This window comes from Hipposideros armiger, unplaced genomic scaffold (assembly GCF_001890085.2).
Source record: "Hipposideros armiger isolate ML-2016 unplaced genomic scaffold, ASM189008v1 scaffold_371, whole genome shotgun sequence".
Taxonomy (NCBI): Eukaryota; Metazoa; Chordata; class Mammalia; order Chiroptera; family Hipposideridae; genus Hipposideros; species Hipposideros armiger.
The window spans coordinates 1,843,414-1,864,427 of NW_017731721.1; the positions used below are offsets into that span (position 1 = coordinate 1,843,414).

General features: G+C 38.4%; 1 protein-coding gene across 6 annotated transcripts in view; it reads left to right on the forward strand.

The window, feature by feature from the left end:
• ATF1 (activating transcription factor 1) overlaps positions 1 to 21,014 on the forward strand; it is a 49,558-nt gene that overhangs the window by 20,365 nt on the left and 8,179 nt on the right. For 2 of the 6 annotated variants that reach the window (XM_019662292.1, XM_019662291.1), the window contains exons 2-6: positions 1,098 to 1,236; positions 2,870 to 2,989; positions 5,216 to 5,316; positions 17,085 to 17,215; positions 20,795 to 20,977. In XM_019662292.1, the coding sequence (XP_019517837.1) occupies positions 2,870 to 2,989; positions 5,216 to 5,316; positions 17,085 to 17,215; positions 20,795 to 20,977 (535 nt within the window). In that variant the 5' untranslated portion in view covers positions 1,098 to 1,236. Of the gene's footprint in view, positions 1 to 1,097; positions 1,237 to 2,869; positions 2,990 to 5,215; positions 5,317 to 14,620; positions 14,712 to 17,084; positions 17,216 to 20,794; positions 20,978 to 21,014 lie in introns of those variants that run through there. The other 4 variants (XM_019662290.1, XM_019662293.1, XM_019662294.1 and 1 more) reach the window with 3 other exon arrangements.

A 21,014-nucleotide genomic window follows, 5' to 3' on the forward strand; every position in this document is an offset into this window, starting at 1 on the left:
CCCCCCCTCCAATTCTGTAAAGTAGTGTTTCTCAAAATAAGATATACATTCCACCACTGGTGGTATCTCTTCAGGTAATGGCATGGATGAACATTTTTAATGTATTGAATTCAAAGATAGCAGCTCTCTTATTTGAAAGTTAGGGCATTGACTGGAACAAGATAGGTGTGTCAACAATGAGAATGGCCCTACTAAATCTTAGAGCAGAAAATATTTCTCTTTGGCCATGCTGGCCTGAGGTCCTGAAAGGTTACGTACAATAATTTGTTTGGCCTCACAGAGCTAAGCCAAGCCTCTCGGACTCCAAAGCCTATGTGTCTCCTGGAATAAGAAGACAGAATTCAAACTGGCTAAGTAGAGACTTTTTTCCCATGCCACTCTAACTCCTCGCCCTCCCTTATCCAAGTGCTTACAGTCCAGGGGTCCCTAGGTAGCTAAGGAGTATGCTAATTTTTGCCCAGTCACTTGTGTAAGAGGAACTTTGGGCTCAGCTACCCCTGGAGTGAGAGGAAATCAGGATCCTGTAGCTCCCAATTTAACCAGAGCAGCTCCAGAAAAATCCTTTCCTTTCTACTTCTGAAATCTCCAAAGAGGGGTTCTGTGGTTGGAGCCATAGTGTACTAGCAGGTTCTACATCTCTAATATCTAGAACTGCACTGTTCAAAATGGTAGCCAGTAGCCACAAGTGGACATTTCAATTTTAATTACTTAAATAAAATTAAAAAGCAGTGCCTCAGCCACACTACCATTTCAGTCAGACTACCATTTCAAATGCTTGATATTCAGATGTGGCTAGTGGCTACCATACTGGACAGTACAGATATAGAACATTTCTATCATTGCAGAAAGCTCTGTTAGCGCTGAAAAATAATGAGGAGAGGAGGCAGTCACCTGTGTTTCAACCTCAGGTTAAAATGGGAGGACTAGCCCTTCTTTTCCTCTTTTGAGAGAGATCTCAGGATTTAGATGATCACATTTGGGAGTGGGAAGACACCAGGCTTTGGGAGCCTGAGTAATGAGATTAGAACAGTGATACTAAGGGGGAGGGGACTACTAAGCTAAAACAAAGGTGCCTTTTCTCCTTTTCCACCTGCCAGACCCACAGTCTGCACCATATCACAAGGATTGCTGGAAACACTGGAGGAATGATTGCTTTCATCCTTTTAGAACTGTAAATTAATCCCATCAAGGCTCTCCTCATTAGCTGAGTGATTGGCTTAAGTTGGGGTCTGAAAGGTAAGGGGACTTTTCATTTATTATTTCTGTGTGATCGGAACTCTAGAGCTAGACTCTTGAGATTTATGAACTCTGTTTATTTTACTCCTCAGTTTCTGTATCCCCATATTGGGGTACTGTCAAAGAGAAACAGAGCTGGACATTTGTTAAAGGCAGTAAAACAAATTTCATTCAGACTAATGCAGTAGGGAAGAGAGACTCCAGCATAAATACAGCTCAACTGTTGAAACAAAAGGAGGGGGGCCTTCTTAAACACTGGGGCATACTAAAGGGAAAGTGCCAAAGACGTTAGGTTGGTCATTGTCTGTTTGCTAATTGGTGCTTAAACTCCTACCCTCCCACAGAGACTGGGAGACAAGGGCCCTATTCCTTCTTGATTATGTTCAAGGGATGGTTCCCAAGTCCTTGAGAAAGACATTTCTGGGTTGTAGAAGAATTACATCCTAAGGGTCAGAGAAGGGATTTACAACTGCAAGTTTTCTAAAGTAAATGCTCCAAGAAAAGTGAGGTCAGGAGCGTGTAGTCAGGTTTTTGGCTGGAACAAACAGTAAATTGTTTTGGCAGCATTGAGCTTTCTTTCTCAGGCAGGCATTATAAGGGGGGTGGGGTCATCCTAAGGGACATGGCCTTGGGCTGGTAGAAGCTGTGCTGCCAGAGTTTGGTCATGTTCTTGGGGGTGGGGTGGGGGGAGGTTGAATGGAGTCATTTGTTCTGAGAGTTTACATTTCTCAGTAGCTGGATAAAATTTTATATACAAAATTTCATGACTTGGGCATTTGGAGGGATAAGAGACTGGAGTTTATTCCAATCTTTGGAAGGGAAAAAGAACCTTCAATGAAAGGAAATAAGACATTGTTTGGTGGTCTGATGCAAATAGGAAGGTGATTTTCAGGACCTGAGAAGCAGTCTTGGATTTTATTTTGTGATTTAAGTCCAAGATGAATGGTATGAACCAAAGTAGTTTAGAGGAAGGCAAGAGATCTCTGTGAACTGAAAATATCTGAAAAAGCTTCTTTGAAGAGTTACTAGAGCCTGAGCTCAGCCTTGAGGGGTGATGGGTGAGCTTTTCTTGGTTTAGCATTTTAATTGTGGTATTTCCATGAAACCTTATCTGATTTCCACAGAAATAAATTATAATTTCATGGTTCAGTTATTTACTTGAAATATTTGATTTTTCTTTAAAGATACTGCCCAGAGTTGGTATTTCTCTTACTTTTTGACTCTTGGTTGGTTTTCAACCAGATCTTTTTAGAATAACATGTTTTAAAGAGCCTCCCCATTTTTGCAGTCTATTCCTCTGCCCAAAATGCCTTTCAATCCCCTCCCCCAAACACACCTTCAGGGAATTATCCATCCTTCAAGACCCAGCTGAAGTAGCACCCTTTCTTTGCTCTCACAGTACAGTACTTTCTACTTTTCCTCTTATAGCTCTTACTCTGTTTGTTGTAATTAGTTTGTACTCTCAGTCCCCCAGTGTGCTCTCCAGCCCATAGATGTTTGGTTAATGTTTGGTTAATAGGTGTGGTTAAATATAATAAGCTCTGAAATGTGTTTTCCAGTGTTAAGAACTCTGGTATCTTATGTGCATAGGTACAATATATATTTTGTTAATTGAATTTTTATTTGTTCTTAGATGTCATTAAGAGGATCTGCGCCAGTGACAATTGTACCTCTTCCTGGAGACAAAGTACAGGTTCAGGGGGTCATCCAGACAGCTCAGTCTTCTGTAATTCACCCACCACACGTGCAAACGGTACAGAAACCCAAAGACTTAGTAGTTGAGAGCGGGGACTTTCGTACCCTGAGTCTTCGGACACATTGAAGTTGCTGTAGTTATTAAAAAACCAAGATAATAAAGTTGTCATAAAAATTAGACCATAGAACAAATGAGGCAAATAGAACAGTTTTAGAATTTCTAGTTTCATGTATATACTACCCAGTGAAAATAGAAGATAATTTTGGAGGAAATTATTGCTTAGAACTTAAGGAAATGACTTAAGAGAAAGCACTTTTTTTTTTTTTTAATCCCAGTGGCATCTGTTATTCTTAAAAAAGAATTTTGAAGGAAGGGTAATGATAGCATCTTAGCAAAGCAAGAAAGTGCTTTATGGAGGTGAAATAAAACAGTTCTCCCATAGTAGAGGAAAGCTCTTATATCTGTCTACCTTCATAGTAACACCTGACAACACTAGGACGGAAAGAGCCATCCTGGCTTCCTTTTCTTTCAATTCTTTCTCCATTTTATCTTCTGACTCTTGTGAGTATCATAGTGCTTTCAGTCATCTCTCATTTTTGGAAACAGCTATCCTAGAAGAAAAGCTGTGTACCTCATTTTCCCTTCTGAATATATAGTGGCTGGCAGTGTTGTCAGCTCTAGAGCTGCATCTTCATGTGGTTTTCCGATATGAAAGGTGGCTGCTACATGGATTTTTGAGTTTTTGTATGAAGATTTTATTCTTATTTGCTAGTGCTATCATTAAAGAGAAATGCTTGCTCTTAATTATAAGTAATCATTAGTTTTAGAAATGATTTTCTTTTTTGAGTTCAGTGGGAGGCTTCGGAGTAAAGTTAGGAACAGTGAAAACAGTTAAAGGTTTAGATTAGAAATGATGCTTGAGGAGACATAAAAGTGACTGGTTTTTCTTAATTATTATTCTGTTCATTATTATTAATTATTATAGGTTGTGACTAGTACTTTTCTATAAAAATATCAGATTTAATGTAAGTTATAAGTAAGTAGTTGTACTCTAGAACTTGTTTTCAAAGGAGATTATAGAATATAAAACAAGCTTCTCTGGAAATTTAAGATCTAAGTCTAAATAATTTAGGGGAAGTCTTTCTATAGATAGTAATAGTAATGTAGAGAATTGATTCGTTGTGTCCTTTTTAGAAGCCTGTTTGGATTATTTTATTTTTTAAAATGAAGATGAAGTTAGATGTCACAATGCAACATTAGACACGTGTGGGGAAATTTAATACATTTTAAAAATTGAAAATACTTGTTTTAAGATATTGTAAGATAACTGTTATAACTTAAAACTTGCATATGGTTGTGTTCACATTGTTTTAAAGGGTTTATTATTAATAACAGTTAACATTTAATGTGTGCTTGCTGTGTGCCATGCACTAAGTGCTTTACATTTTACATATATTAAGTCATTTAATTGTGAAGTGAGATAAAACTATAATTACAGATTTTTAAGTTGCATATGTTTATACCTGCCCTTGCCGAAGACCTCCACCTTGTTAAATCTTATGGTCTATTCTGTCTGTTTTACTTCACCGGTTAGCACCATTTCATATGGTTGATCGTTCTTTTCTCCTCAATACACTGTCTTCTCTCATTTTCCAGGGACACCGCACTCATTTGATATTCTTCATACTGACTTGTTTTCAGTTTCATTTGCTGGTTCCTCCCCTTCTTCCCAACCTCTTTAGGTTAGAGCGTTTCTGGGTTTTGTCCTTGGTCCTCATCCAGTCTTAATGGCTTTAAGAACTATCTAAATAGCTATGACTGCCAAGTTTATATGTAGCTCAGACTTTTTCCCTGACTCACAGGCTTGCATATTCAGCAGTCTCCTCAATGTCATTATCAAATAACTAGATATTAGTTGGATATCTAATAGCATTTCAAAGTTAGCATGTCCAAAATTCAAATCAGATAGCATTAATGATAAAAAGACTTTGAGTAATGTGTATCAGTATAGAAATAGGGCAGAGATCAGAGATTGGTCTTTACAATGCTCATGAAATAGTATTGCTTTATTTGTGGGTTATACTGACTTCTTAGTTCTGAGCGTTTTGTACTGTATGCTCCTTTAATTAGTTTGAGCTCTTGAAATAAACTTTCTCCTTTTTCCATTTCCTTTTGTTCCTTTCTTTTAGACCTTAGGGAATTTGGGTGGTAGGAGAAAGATCATTTTAAATTCTTTTTCCAGCTGCATTGCTCATCATAGTAAAACCAGTTATGTTTTTTTAGGTATCATCTTTATCAGAAAGTGAGGAGTCTCAGGACTCATCTGATAGTATAGGCTCCTCGCAGAAACCCCACGGGATCCTAGCACGGCGCCCATCTTATAGGTGAGTACTCTCGTCTGAAACCCTGCATGTGGTATAATACCAAATGATTTCTGTGGTGCTGTCCAGAAGCAGACGATAGAAAGAGGGGGCATGGGCCAGCCGAGTGGCTCAGTTGGTTAAGAGCTCGCTCAAGAGTTTGAGCTCTGAGCAACAGCGGTTCGAGTCCAGCCCGAGCTGAGCAGCCGCTGAGCTGCCAACAGGTAGCAGGATGGCTCAGCTAAAAAAAAAAAAAAAAAAAAAAAAGAGGGGGCATATGTTTGTATAGGAAGGAAATTGTTAATAGACTCGAGCCAGATTCTGAAGGGCCCAAGTTTTGCTGAAGAGGAATTTAGACTTATCTTTTGCAAAGTATTAGATGTCCACATTTCCTTTTAGATAGTTAACTTGAATAGCATGTTGTGAAAGAAGGACTGTAGATTTTAGGAATTGAATTGCTTTGTGTTCCCTTTCTTAACTTCCTAACTCTGAGCCTTTGTTCCTTATGTGTCCCTTTGCTGAAACACATTGTTCTATATTCTGCGTAACTCATGCATATATTTGAGGCCTCATTTCCTCCTGGGAGCCTTTTCTGATTGCCTTCTCTCCAGCCCCCAAAGACCAGGTTAGGGCTTTCTTCTGTGGCATCCTTTTCCTGACCCGTTACAATACTTACCCTGTTGTAATTCCAGTTTATTTTAGGGCATGGCCCATGTATTATTTTTTGTGATCCCAAGGCCTAGCAAAGTGACCATACAAGATTATTTGTTGAATGGAGAGCTGGAAGTAGTACAACTCAATGACAGAAAGCTGTTGAAAAAATCTGGGTGATTTTAATTGGGTGGTGGGATAGCTTTGGAGTGGATAGACTTGAGACACTTACGTAGTAGATTCGACAAATCTGGTGACTATAGATGTTAGGAGGAAAGGGAGACAAAAGGATAAAACCCTGTCTTTGAAACATACAAATAAATACAGTAAGATTTTAGATGTTATAAGAGAACTATATATATGGTATAGTCATTTCTGCCCAATGGAATGAGTTGGAAAGATTTCATAAAAAATGTGATTAGCTCACCATTAATCTTGTCATAAATTTTGTGAGATGGAGCAGGGAGGGGGGCGGTTTGTAGGGGAGGAAAAGTGCTGCTTAGGCTGAGTGAGCAATTTCATCAAAGGTAGGTTGGCCTGTTCTGGGAATTGGGAATTTAAGGTGCAGGGAGGAAAAGGAGGCTTGGCTTAGCAAGAAAAGGTGAACAGGAGTCAGGCTGCTCAGAACCCTGTTAGAAAATGGAAAGAGATATACGAGACAGAAACGTGTAAGACAGCATGTTAGTTCACAAGTTGGCCTCTGTATACAGAGGGCAAGAAGAGACGAAAGAAAGAGGCAGACCACTCCAGACTGGTAGATGGCAGGTTTAATAAGCAAGGGAAGTTACTTACGAGGCTTTTCTTAGGTGATTGCAAGATGACTAGATCCTCGCTCTGTCCACTAGAGTCTTACACGTTGAATTCAGCCCCCTGGCTGCTGCGGTTTATCCCTGTTTCCAGGCATCAGCAGGAATTTCCCTCATTCCTCTCTACAGACCACCACAGGAATAGGGGTGGGGACATTTGGAGAGACAATGGATTGGCAGGGTGCTCCTCTGCTTTAGATAGGTGTACTGCTTACTCACAGCGTGAGTGGGAGCCGTGGCAGAGGTGGGGCCATGGCACATAGTCTCAAAACCCACTCCTTGATAGGAAGAGAAGCTCTTACCATATGTTGTTCCTTCATGAGAGGGCCTACCTGCAGGAAAGCTGTGTACACTGCAAGGAGCTGTTGATCTATGAGGGTGTATTGGGTTTCTGTCCCCTTCCAGAGCTGGAACCAAAATCCGAGGAGTACTCCCTCCTTCTGTTGTCTCTGCCACAGTACCCAGCCCAGACTTTCCAGAGTCACAGACACATCTAACTCAAATGGCATCCCAGCTTGGGAGATGCCCAGAGCTTTGATCTGCTTCACTCGGATGTTTGCCTGCTCAAAGGCAGTTTGCTGCTCAGATCCCTAGTCCCACTTGTGCCCCTTTTTCACCAAGCTCTTATAAGGGACAAGAGGTACTGTGCTAGGTAGGGAATAAAAGTCCTTAAAGCCCCCAAATCCGTACAAAGGCTTGCGTGTCTTTCTAGTTCTTAGGGGTCAAGTAGGGTTGTGTTTTATCGATCACAACTTCTGGGACAGTGCATATCTTACTGACGAAACAACTCCCCAAAATTTGACGGTGGTGCCTGGGCCTTGAATTTTCTGCAGGTTCACTGCCCATATCCCTCACAGATGTTCTAGCCAAGTTTGCAGAGTGTCTTGCAGCAGAGGCAGATCTTCACATATTAACATATCAGTGTAATGAGCCCATTTCACTGATGTAGGGGAGCAGAACAGGGACATACTGTGGGGCTGAGCATGTAGCGTTGAAGAAGCACTTGATTGGTCCATTATTGCCCCTCCCATATGAAGGCAAAGTGATGTTATTTATTAGAAACCTGTATTTGTCAGAATCTTTCCTATGAATCTTGAAGATGAAGCACTTTATCAGATACATTCACAAAGCTTCAGAGTAAAACAGTTACTGTCTATAAATGACAAAAGACTTTAAAATGGTCATGGTTAAAGATCTCAGAAAGCATTCATTATAATGCAGTTGATAAGGAAACTTGGTTATTTCTGTGAGATACATTTTGAAATTATGACTGGTGATATTATACCAGGACATACCAGATTTTTAGGACTTTAATACAAATCCTAAAGAAAGTTTAGCCTCACTTATTTGACAATACTTTCCATGTAATTTAACAGTCAAATGAGCTTAACTAGTTTAACATCTGTCCTATAATGAGACAGAACAAATCTTTTGAGATGTTCTAGGGACCCTCTGGAAAATCCCAAACTTAGTTCAAGGTCAGCAAGACATCATTTAGAATTTGATTCTTGGGAAATTTGTCAAAAACATCAAAAGGTTTTAAAACACTTGATTAAATAAGATCATAGGTCACTATGAAACTACTTATTTATCTGTTTAACCAATGTGACAATTAAAGGACTACCAAGGCAAATACAGAAAATTATATAGTTGTAAAAAAACTTAGCTCTTCTAATAGAGAAGACTTTTTTTAAGTAATCCTTATCAATAACAGACCAACAGTCCAAGAAAACCTTGTCCTTTTAGCAGATGAAAGAAAATTAAGTTTTATTTTTCAATTACAGTTGATAGACATTGTATATATCTTATAAAGTTATCACCCTGGTAAGTCTAGTGCCCACCTGACACCATACATAGTTATTACAGTATTATTGACTATATACCCTACACTGTACTTTACATCCCCATGACAATTTTTAACTGCCAATTTGTACTTCTTAATCCCTTTTCTACACATCATTCCAATCCCCCTCCCATCTGGCAAGCATCAATTTTGTTCTCTATCTATGAGTCTGTTTCTGTTTTGTTTTTTAGGTTTCCACATATCAGTGAAATCATATGGTATTTGTCTTTTTGTGACTTATTTCACTTAGCATAATACCCCTAGGTCCATCCATGTTGTCATAAATAGTAAGATTTCATTCTTTTTTATGGCTAAGTAATATTCCATTGTGTATCTGTACCACCTCTTCTTTATCCAGTAGTCTATTGATGGGCACTTAGGTTGCTTCCATATCTTGACTATTGTAAATAGCACTGCAGTGAACATAGGGGTGCATATACCTTTTCGAATTAGTATTTTGAATTTCCTCTGATAAAGACCCAGAAGTGAAATTGCTGGGTAATAAGGTAGTTCTAGCTTTAATTTTTTGAGGAACCTCCAAACTGTTTTCCATAGCAGCTGTACCAATTTGCAATCCCACCAACAGTGCACGAGGGTTCCCTTTCCTCCACATCCTCGCCAACACTTGTTGTTTGTTGATTTATTGATGATAGCCATTCTGATAGTTGTGAGGTGATATTTCACTGTGGTTTTAATTGGCATTCCTCTAATGATTAGTGACGTTGAACATCTTTTCTTGTCTATTGGCCATCTGTATGTCCTCTCTGGAGAAACATCTATTCAGATCCTCTGCCCATTTTTAATTGGATTGGTTTTTTTGGTTTTTTTGTTTTGGTGTTGAGTTATATGAGTTCCTTATATATTTTGGATAGTAACCCCTTGTTGGATGTATTATTGGTGAATGTCTTCTACCATTCAGTAGGTTGCCTTTTCATTTTGTTGGTTTCCATTGCTGTGCAAAACCTTTTTAGTTTGATGTAGTACCATTTGTTTATTTTTTCTTTTGTTGCCCTTGTCAGAGGAGACATATCCAGAAAGATATTGCTAAGAGTGATGTCAGGGAGTTTACTGCCTATGTTTTCTTCTAGGAGTTTTATGGTTTCGGGTCTTACATTTAAGTCTTTAATCCATTTTGAGTTTATTCTTCTATGTGGTGTAAGAAAGTGGTCTAGTTTCAGTTTTTTGCATGTATCTGTACAGTCTTCCCAGCACCATTTATTGAAGAGACTGTCATTACCCCATTGTATATTCTTGCCTTTTTTTTTTTTTTTTAGCTGAGCCATCCTGCCATCTGTTGGCAGCTCAGCTCGGGCCAGGCATCGAACTGCTATTGCTCAGAGCTCAAATTCTTGAGTGAGCTCTTAACCAACTGAGCCACTTGGCCGGCCCAAGACTCTATTCTGTTCCATTGATCTGTGTGTCTGTTATTATGCCAGTACCATGTTGTTTTGATTACTACACCCTTGTAGTATAGTTTGATATCAGGTATAGAGTGACACCTCTAACTTTGTTCTTCTTTCTCAAGATTGGTGTGGCTATTCGGGGTCTTTTGTAGTTTCATGTAAATTTTAGGATTATTTCTTTTAGTTCTGTGTAAAATGCCATTGGTATTTTGATAGGGATTGCATTGAATCTATAGGCTGCTTTGGGTAGTATGGACATTTTAACAATGTTAATTCTTCCTATTCATGGGCATGGTATATGCTTCCATTTATTTGTGTCGTCTTCAGTGTCTTATAGTTCTCCGAGTACAGGTCTTGTACCTCTTTGGTTAAATTTATTCCTAGGTGTTTTATTTTTTTGATGCAATTGTAAATGGGATTGTTTTTTTAATTTCTCATTCTGACTGTTGTTGATTATTGGTGTGTAAAAATACAACCGATTCCTGATTTTAATTTTGGTTTTTTTTTGTTTTGTTTTTTGTTTTGTTTTTTATTTTATTTTTTTTTAGCTGAGCCATCCTGCCACCTGTTGGCAGCTCAGCGACTGCTCAGCTCGGGCTGACTCGAACCGCTGTTGCTCAGAGCTCAAACTCTTGAGTGAGCTCTTAACCAACTGAGCCACTCAGCCGGCCCCTGATTTTAATTTTGTATCCTGCTACTTTACTGAATTTATTCTAATAGTTTTATGGTGGAATCTTTAGGGTTCTCTATATAGTATCATGGCATCTGCAAATAATGACAGTTTTCTTTCTTTCTTTCCAACTTGGATGCCTTTTATTTTTTTTGTCTGATGTGGCTAGGACTCCCAATACTATGTGGTGAAAGTGGGCATCCTTGTCTTCAATCCAAGTAAATAGAGCTCTTTTACAAACTAATTTTGGCAATACACTGCAGAGGTAGAAAAATATCACATATGCCTAACATATCCACAGACATACATAAACATACAGACAGACATAGATTTTGTTCTGTCACCTAAAACTTTTACCATGAATCAGTTACACAACAATACATAACTCACTAGTTTATAAATAACAGTTGAATCCTAGCTTTTCTGAAAGAACAAATTAAGGTTACTCACTTAAGTGGCTAAAGCTTTTTACTAGTATTTGCGGAGAAGACTTTTAAGATTTGTATTTGCCCTTGATGAGTGATCTTACAAAGACTTTGGACGAGATTTTGGGTAAGGAGCTTCTACAGCAGTCTGTATCTTAAAAAACCTCTGTACCCCCCTGCTTTTCTTCAGTCTGTGGGCAGTTTTTTAGTTATCTCCTGGGGTGTTTATATTTCAGACATGATAAGATTTATAACTTGAAGGGGCAGAGAAAAAATGCAAGTTTTCTCCTAGGAGTTTGGGGTATATTTATTACCAGAAGTCTAGTGTGATTACTATTTAAAATGTTCCTTTGTATTAGGAGTCAGGCAGCATGGGGCTCTTCATTCGTTTCATTGTTAATCACCATAAGTCCTCCCCTTTGCTTTCACTTTCCCAGGGATTTTACCTCTCAGCATCCTAATCAGGGTTTGTCACAGTGCTGGGATCGTAATCCATGACACTTAAGACTTTTCTTTGCAAAAGTCACACTGTTCTCCAGTTTATTATCCTGCTCTCCCGTCTTGTCTGCTAGTCCCAAAGCTAGCAGAGTAGTGGATATCTGCATGCTCTTCTTTAACCTCAGCCCTTCCTCAAACTTTTTAACTTGAGCTTTAGCCTCTAGTTGGGCATCAATGGCCAGCTGAACTGCCCACAGTATAGGCCAGCCCACTGCAGCAGCCATTCGTTTCTCTTCTTTGCCACAGAGCTATATGCAGTTTCTTAAAAGCATTAAAACAGCCAGCATTTTCAGAGTACCCCATGCTCACGCAGTGGTCCATAAGCATATGACATATGAACCACCCCTTCCCACATAGAGGTCAGTGGCCAACTTGGGATTTCCCCCACAAATGCTCCTTCCCCAAGGCCCATTTCTTCGGTCTTCTGGTTGGCTTACCAATTGTTAGTTCGCATACTTGCCCCTGTCCACAGAGGGCAAGGGGGAGACTGAGGAAAGAAAGAGGCAGACCACTCCAAATTGGTAGATAGTAGGTTTAGTAAGCAAGAGAACTTATTTATGAGGCTTGTTTTGGGTGGCCACAAGACGAGTAGATCTCTGCCCTAGCACCAGAATCTTAAAAGATTATACGGAGGCCTTAACTGACCTCTATATAATCATATATACCATCCAGATGCTCTCAACACCACCTTACTCTCTCAAGGCTATGTACTTGGAACAGCTCCCACTGTGAGAATGGTAGGCAGAGCATACATTCCAAGGACAGGGAAAAGGATGAGGGTGTGATTGCCCAGGTCCAGCTTGTGGGTCAACCAGCAGTTGCGTCCTCTGGATTACCTCCCCCAACAGGCCTATTAAAGTCTTGTATTGATTACTTTTAAACTTACATTAGTCTGTTAACAGCAGTCACCGAAAGAAAACAAAGTTTAATTTCCAAACAATGGGGTTCTCCCAGCACAAAACAATTAGCTCCTGGATAAAATACTTATTAATGCATTGTACATTTATAGGAAATAGAAATCTCTTAATCAGCCTCCCCCAATAAACATAAAAACCATATATACACAAATACATAAGTTGAAACCAGAATGGGAAGCAGAAACAAGCATGAAAATCAAGGTACACCCATTACTTGAGGTCTACTGCAGGAAGGCTGAATGTGAGATTTCTGTGTTAAGCTAGAATACCTGCAGAGGACTAGAACATCTGAAAGGAAGCTTCCCCAGATTAAGCTTTCTGGATTACCACAGATTGGGATCAACCAAATATGAATTCACAGTCAAAAATCATCAAACATATGAGGAAATAAACCACCATAAGTAAGAATCAGCAGACACAATATATATACAGAATATATATATATATACATACATACATATATATATACATATATATGTATATATGTATATATACATACACATATATATATATATATATAGAGAGAGAGAGAGAGAGAGAGAAAGTATTTGATAAAATTCATCACCTACCCATAAATTTTTAGCAAATAAGGAATAAAAATGGGTTTCCTTAGCATACATTGACTTTGAGAGCTGAACTATATAGGACAGGCCATGGCCTAAGTCCTAGACAGGATGCACACATGGACCAGATCTGAATTGCACTGCAAAGGCTTTGAAAACTGAATTGACTTTGGAACCACAACCCACAGAAGTCTGGTCAGAATGTGCAGCCTGGACATCAGGTTGATAGCCTGCCAAAACAAGAATATAAAAGATTCTCCATAGGACTTAAACAAGTACCCAGAGTCTGATAATCACAATATTGAAAATGTCCAAAATTACTTGGCATACAAAGAACCTGTAGGACTCTAACTTGCATGGAACAAGACTATCAGCAGATACCATCTCCTGGGTGACACAGATGTTGGAATTAAGTGACAGACTTTAAAGGAGCTATTATTAAAGTGTTCTGACAAGTAAGGGTGAATTCTCATGAAATAAATGAGAAGATAGGAACTCTCAGCAAAAAATAGAAAAAGAGAACCATATAGAAAATTTAGAACTGATAAATACAGTAACAGAAATAAAACCTAACTGGTTGGGTTCTATAGGAGAATGGAGATAAGGAGTTAGTCAACTTCAAAGATAGTTTCAAAGGATCTGAACAATAGAGAGTGGAAAAAATTAACAAATTCCCAGGGATTTGTGAGACAATACCAAAAGATCTAACATTTGCATCACAGGCGAGGTAAAAGTATGTTGCATAAAAAATATTTAAAGACATAATGGCTGAAATGTCCCCAAATGTGGTGAAACCTACCCCAAACAGGATAAACACAAAGAAATCCCCACCCAGACATATCATAATCAAACTGCTGAAAACTAAAGACAGAAAAAAATCTTGTGAACAGCCAGATTACTTATAAGGGAGCTATGTGACTATTATTAGCCCACTGCTCCTCAAAAGCTAACAAAAGTAGACCGTTATCTAACATCTACAATAATTTTAAAGAGATTAACCTGCAAGCTCCACAGTGTAGCTGATGGGGAAATACCATCCTCAGTTTTATGATACAGGAGAAAATAAAAGAATGTTTCCTGGGTTTGATCGTCTGTCCAGAGGTAAACAGACAAGAGCGTCTGTCAGTCCAGGCTCTCCTCTGTCATTCATCGGCTACTTTTCCGTTATTGTTTCGTGTACTTGTAGCTGCATGAATATCTCACTGTCTCTCCACTTGACTGTAAGTTGCGTAAAGGTAAGGGCTGTTTCTGCCCTCCCTGGCGACCTCGCCCGCGCGGTTTTTGATTGGGGTGGGGGAAGAACGGAAGGAAAAGCAGAACCATAACTAAGCGGCCCTAAGGGAACTATGTGAATGACTACAGACTTATCAAAAACCATGGAGGCTGGAAGGAAATGAAATAGCTTTTTTTTTTTTTTTTTCTTTTCTTTTAGCTGATCCATCCTGCCACCTGTTGGCAGCTCAGCAGCAGCTCAGCTTGGGCCAGGAATCAAACCGCTGTTGCTCAGAGCTCACACTCTTGAGCAAGCTCTTAACCAACTGAGCCACTCTGCCAGCCCATGAAGTAGCATTTTTAAGTGTTGAAAGAAAAGAATTGTCAATCCAGACTGCTGTATCTAATGAAAATATTCCTCAGAAACTGAGGTGAAGTAAATATTCTCAGATGAAGGAAAACTAAGAGAAATCATTGACAGTGGACCTGCTCTAAAATAACTGCTAAGAAAGTTCTTAAGACAGAAAGAAACTTGGAAGGCTAGGAGTGAAGAAACAGCAAAATCTGGGCAAATATTCTGAGATAGGGAGCCACTACAGATGAGTAATTTGATCTGACTGACATTTTGAAAAACGACTGGTTGCTGTGTGGAGAATGGACTGTAGCAAGGGGAGGGTAGACTAGAGGAGGACCTGTAGAGGCTGTTGTGACCGCCAAGAGGTGGTAGTGGCATGGACTGCTGCAGCAGTGGGGGTGATGAGGGTATGATTCTGGATATATTTTTAAGATAGAGACCATGGAAGTTGCTTATGGATAGGATGTGGGTTGTGACAGAGAGGATGTCTCCAAAATTTGGGGGAGAAGAGAGTTGATATTTACTGAAGTGGGGAAGACTGCCAGGGGTGGAAGGATATATGACATTAGATTTTAGATGTATTGTTTGAGGTGCCTATTGAATAGAAGTATGGAGTTCAGGAGTGAAGTTGGGGAAATATCATTTGAAAGGTCATCAGTATACACAAGGTCTTCAAGCCCATGAGACAGATGCAATCACCAGAAAGAATATAAGTAGAGAAGTCATCCAAAAGACTGCTTGCTCCCTAAGGCTCTCCAAGGTTGAATCAGGAAGATGAGGAAGAATACAAAACAGTGGCAAATAATCTCTAAATGCTATGTAGTTAAAAATAAAGTGATGTGGAAATGATACACAATAATTTAGATAATAGTATTTTTTGAGGGGGAAAGGGGTTAGTGGTGACATTTGATATATCTATAACTTAATTCCTTTTAAAAATAAGATACTGGAAACAAATATGGCAAAATATTAGCATGTATATGGTACATAGGTGTTTTATTTTCTGTACTTTTCTTTATGCTTATGTTTCATAACTTAAAATGAAAAAGAAATGAGCACAGTATTCCACAGTTTCATGCTAGGCTGTCTGTATAACACCGTGCAGGCAGCTTCTTAAATGGACTCTGGAGTTCTGTCCCACCTGCTCAGTCATTACAGATACCAGGCAGGAATCTGGATTCAGTAAACTCTCCAGGTGATTGTGATATATAAGCAGGATTAGGAACTACTGTGACTATTCTACAAATGCCTATAACAGAGTCCTCTAGGACTGCTGCTTCCCTTGTTTTCTATATGGAATTTCTGTTATAATACAGTCTACGATTGTATTAGCTCTTGGTGGGAAGACTGTCCAGAGTAAGGAGACTGAGCCAGAGAAGGATGTTATACAATAGCTGAAGGAACAAATAGTGTGGCTTCAAATAAAGAAGATCTGTAGTTGTCAAATATTGCAAAATAGGGCATTAATACAGAACTAAGGCTAAGCTTAAATTTCTCTAGCTTTACTGGGTGGAAGCAGCTTTGGGTCTAAATAAGGAAGGGCTCTAACTTCAATAATTGGATGTTTGCTTTTTGGAAGTTGTGGGTGCCTTATTCCTGATAGTTAAGAGGCTGTTAGGAATGTAGAGAGAAAATACCTGCATGGGCTGGGAGGTTGGCATAGATAACATGAAAGGTGCCTTTTAATGCGAAGGGGTTTTTTTCCTTTGTGATTTGTTGTTGTTGTTATTGTTTTTACACAACTACATTTCAGTTTTCTAATTTTCTACAGTGAACATGGAATTCCTGAGTAAACACTTTTTTTTTTTTCCAGAAACAAATAAACATTATTTGGGTTTTGGAAGACCTTTCTTTTCAGCAAGGGAGCTTTTTCCATCCCCTTACTCCTGTCCATAAGTCCCATTTTATCAATTCTAAGGGTACCTGTGGGATCTTATTCACCTCTTCCTGTTAAAATAAGCAGTTTTATCTATCACTGGTACTCTGCATTTTTATACTATTTCTTATCTTCTTATTTCTTTCTAAAAATGGTGGGCTCTTCCACTATAAAGTTAAAGGTTGAAAAAATATATCTGATCTTTTTAAAAGAAGGTCACTGATACTATTTAGAAAATAAATAGAACCTTGTTAATTAATGAAGTACCTCACAATGGGGCCATCTCTCCTGTAGGGGAAAGTGACATTTTATACCTCTACAAGGGCCTTGCACATTGAAAGGCACTGTATGAGTATTTGTTCAATGTTTCTTTTTAGGCAGTCGTAAAGGAGAATATAACTAACCTGCAGTACATCATAACAATAGTATTTGCTAGACAAAAGCATTCCTTGACAAGTTTAGGTGTCTAATAGATTATTGTACTTTTAACCAGATTTCAAAAGGTTTATTTAGCAGTTTCTTTTTGTAAAGCCGTCCTCATTACCAGCATTAATAGAGTTCTATTTTTCACAGAAAAATTTTGAAAGACCTATCTTCTGAAGACACACGGGGCAGAAAAGGAGACGGAGAAAACCCTGGAGTTTCTGCTGTCACTTCTATGTCTGTTCCAACTCCCATCTATCAGACTAGCACCGGACAGTACAGTATGTATAGGAATAAATTTACCCCTGACAGACATACAAAAACTAACTTTTCCATGTAAAGAAGTGGTGTGTAGAAAGACTATCATACTTTAATAGTGATGATTATAAAAGGATATTTTGAGCCAGAAATAATGCAAAGTACTTTTTCATCATCTGATTTACTCATTATAATAACCTTGTGAGGTATGTAGTTATCAATTTATGAGGGAACTGAGGCTTAAGAGTTAGATAATGTTCCTAAAGTCACACCGCTTTTAAATGATACACTTACTTTGGGGTGTAAGTCTGAGTTTTGACAGGTACATGGAGTTGTCTAACCACCACCGCAATCAAGATATAAGTCCATCACCCCAAGAAAGTCACTCATGTTATTTATTTGTAGATAACCTCTCCCTCCGCTCCCAACCTGTTCTTCAAGACTGGCTCTTGCCACAAAATGTGTTCCGTCTGACCCCCCTCTCACCATCTCCATTCACTACCCCCTTGGTTTACACTCATCTGAATTACTCCAGGAAGCATGCAGTTGGTTGTCTTGCTTCCATTCTTGCTCTAATAGTTTTCCATACTGCAACCAAAGTGATTTATTTAAAATGTTAATTAGATCACACCACTCTTGCTCAGAATCCGCCAGTGACATTCCATCATACTTAGACCTAAGTCCTACAAGGCGTTACATTCAGGCTTGCCTTCCACTCTGATCTCATCTCCTGCTACTTAATGGCATCTGGCCACACAGACTTTCTTTCTGTTCTTCAACACAAGAAACTTGTTTCTGCCTCAGGATCATTGGAGTTGTTATTCCCACTGCCTGACATGTTTTCTCCCCAATCCTTACATGGATTGTATTCTCACTCCTGCTCAACTTGTATCACCTCCTCAGAGACACCACTCTTTTTAAAATACTGCTATTCCCTTTTAGTTTTATTTATTTTATATTTTTATAGGATTTATATGTAACTGAGGAAGAAATCAAAAGATACCTTGAGAAAAATGAAAGCACAGTGACCCAAAATCAATCTTCAGAAATCAGTTGTATTTTTAACACCAATAATCAACAGTCAGAATGAGAAATTAAGAAAACAGTCCCATTTACAATTGCATCAAAAAAATAAAATACCTAGGAATAAATTTAACCAAGGAAGTACAAGATCTATACTGGGAGAACTATAAGACACTAAAGAAGCTACAAATAAACAGAAGCATATACCATGCCCATGAATAGGAAGCGTTAACATTGTTAAAATGTCCATATTACCCAAAGCAGCCTATAGATTCAATGCAATCCCTATCAAAATACCAATGGCATTTTACACAGAACTAGAAGAAATAATCCCAAAATTTATATGAAACTACAAAAGACCTCAAATAGCCACACCAATCTTGAGAAAGAAGAACAAAGTTAGAGGTGTCACTCTATACCTGATATCAAACTATACTACAAGGGTGTAGTAATCAAAACAACATGGTACTGGCATAATAACAGACACACAGATCAATGAAACAGAATAGAGCCCAGAAATAAATCTATACCTATATGATCATTTAATCTATGACAGAGAAGGCAAGAATATACAATGGGGTAACGACAGTCTCTTCAATAAATGGTGCTGGGAAGACTGTACAGATACATGCAAAAAACTGAAACTAGACCACTTTCTTACTCAAAATGGATTAAAGACTTAAATGTAAGACCGGAAACCATAAAACTCGTAGAAGAAAACAGGCATTAAACTCCCTGACATTACTCTTAGCAATAACTTTTTGGATATGTCTCCTCTGACAAGGGCAACAAAAGAAAAAATAAACAAATGGTACTACATCAAACTAAAAAGGTTTTGCACAGCAATGGAAACCAACAAAATGAAAAGGCAACCTACTGAATTGTAGAAGACATTCACGAATAATACATCCAATAAGGGGTTAATATCCAAAATATATAAGGAACTCATATAACTCAACACCAAAAAAACCAAAACAAAAAACCAATCCAATTAAAAATGGGCAGAGGATCTGAATAGACGTTTCTCCAGAGAGGACATCCAGATGGCCAATAGACAAGAAAAGATGCTCAATGTCACTAATCATTAGAGAAATGCAAATTAAAACCTCAGTGAGATATCACTTCACTCCAGTCAAAATGGCTATCATCAATCAAATAAATCAACAAAGTGTTGACGAGGTTTAGAGAAAAGGGAACCCTTGTGCAGTGTTGGTGGGATTGCAGATTGGTGCAGCAGCTATGGAAATCAGTATAGAGGTTATCTCAAAAAATTAAAGAACTACCTTATGACCCCACAGTTTCACTTCTGGGTCTTTATCAGGGGAAATTCAAAATACTAATTCGAAAAGGTATATGCACCCCTATGTTAACTGCAGTGCTATTTACAATAGCCAAGATATGGAAGCAACCTAAGTGCCCATCAGTAGACTACTGGATAAAGAGGTGGTACAGATACACAATGGAATATTACTTGGCCATAAAAAAGAATGAAATCTTAACTATTTATGACAACATGGATGGACCTAGGGGTATTATGCTAAGTGAAATAAGTCAGAAAAAGACAAATACCATATGATTTCACTTACATGTGGAATCTAAAAAACAAACAAAACAGAAACAGACTCACAGACACAGAGAACAAATTGATACTTGCCAGATGGGAGGGGGATTGGAATGCTGCATGGAAAAGGTGAAGGGATTAAGAAGTACAAATTGGCAGTGAAAAACTGTCATGGGGATGTAAAGTACAACCTAGAGAATAAGTCAATAATATGGTAATAACTATGTATAGTGCCAGGTGGGTACTACACCAATCGGGATCACTTTGTAAGATATATAAATGTCTAACCACTATACTATTAATTTTAAACTAATATAAAATAATATTGAATGTCAACTGTAATTGAAAAAACTAATTTTTAAAAATAGCACTTAATATTTAATACGTCTAACATTAATTACCACTAGAGAGAGGAGCTAAGAAACAGTATGAAGACTTAGTTTTTCATTATGTCACCTATTTGAAATTTTTTCCATGGACACACTTATCTATTCAAAAATATTTTTCCGGGCCGGCTGAGTGGCTCAGTTGGTTAAGAGCTCGCTCAAGAGTTTGAGCTCTGAGCAACAGAGGTTCAATTCCCAGCCCAAGCTGAGCTGCTGCTGAGCTGCCAACAGGTGGCAGGATGGCTCAGCTAAATGCTGCTTTTGAATAAAAAACTGCAAACTATGTTAATGTTTCTTTCTACTTATTTTTCCTTTAAAAGTGAGTTATTGGGCAGTGCCCTCTTTTCATGCTCCAGAACTGCTGTGACAACATTTGCAGTTAGGTCGGAGTGATCCATAGAGCTCAAAATGTGTTTTGACCAGTTACATTGTACAATTTAAGATTAAGATTAGTGCATCTGAACTATATTTATAAACAAATGTCATTTTCTTTTACAGATAGTTTACCCAGTCAACAGTTACTAAGTGGAATTGCTTTCATGCCTATTTTAAAAAAGTGTTTTTTTCACCAATCCTTTGCAATTAGTATATTGTACAGCCTTACAATAGCTATGTTCTCTCTCTCGTTAAAGTTGCCATTGCCCCAAATGGAGCCTTACAGCTGGCCAGTCCAGGCACAGATGGAGTACAGGGACTTCAGACATTAACCATGACAAATTCAGGCAGTAGTCAACAAGGTACAACAATTCTCCAGTATGCACAGACTTCTGATGGACAGCAAATACTTGTGCCCAGCAACCAGGTGGTTGTCCAAAGTAAGTATCCTTAAGCCTCTGTGGAAAGCATCCTAAG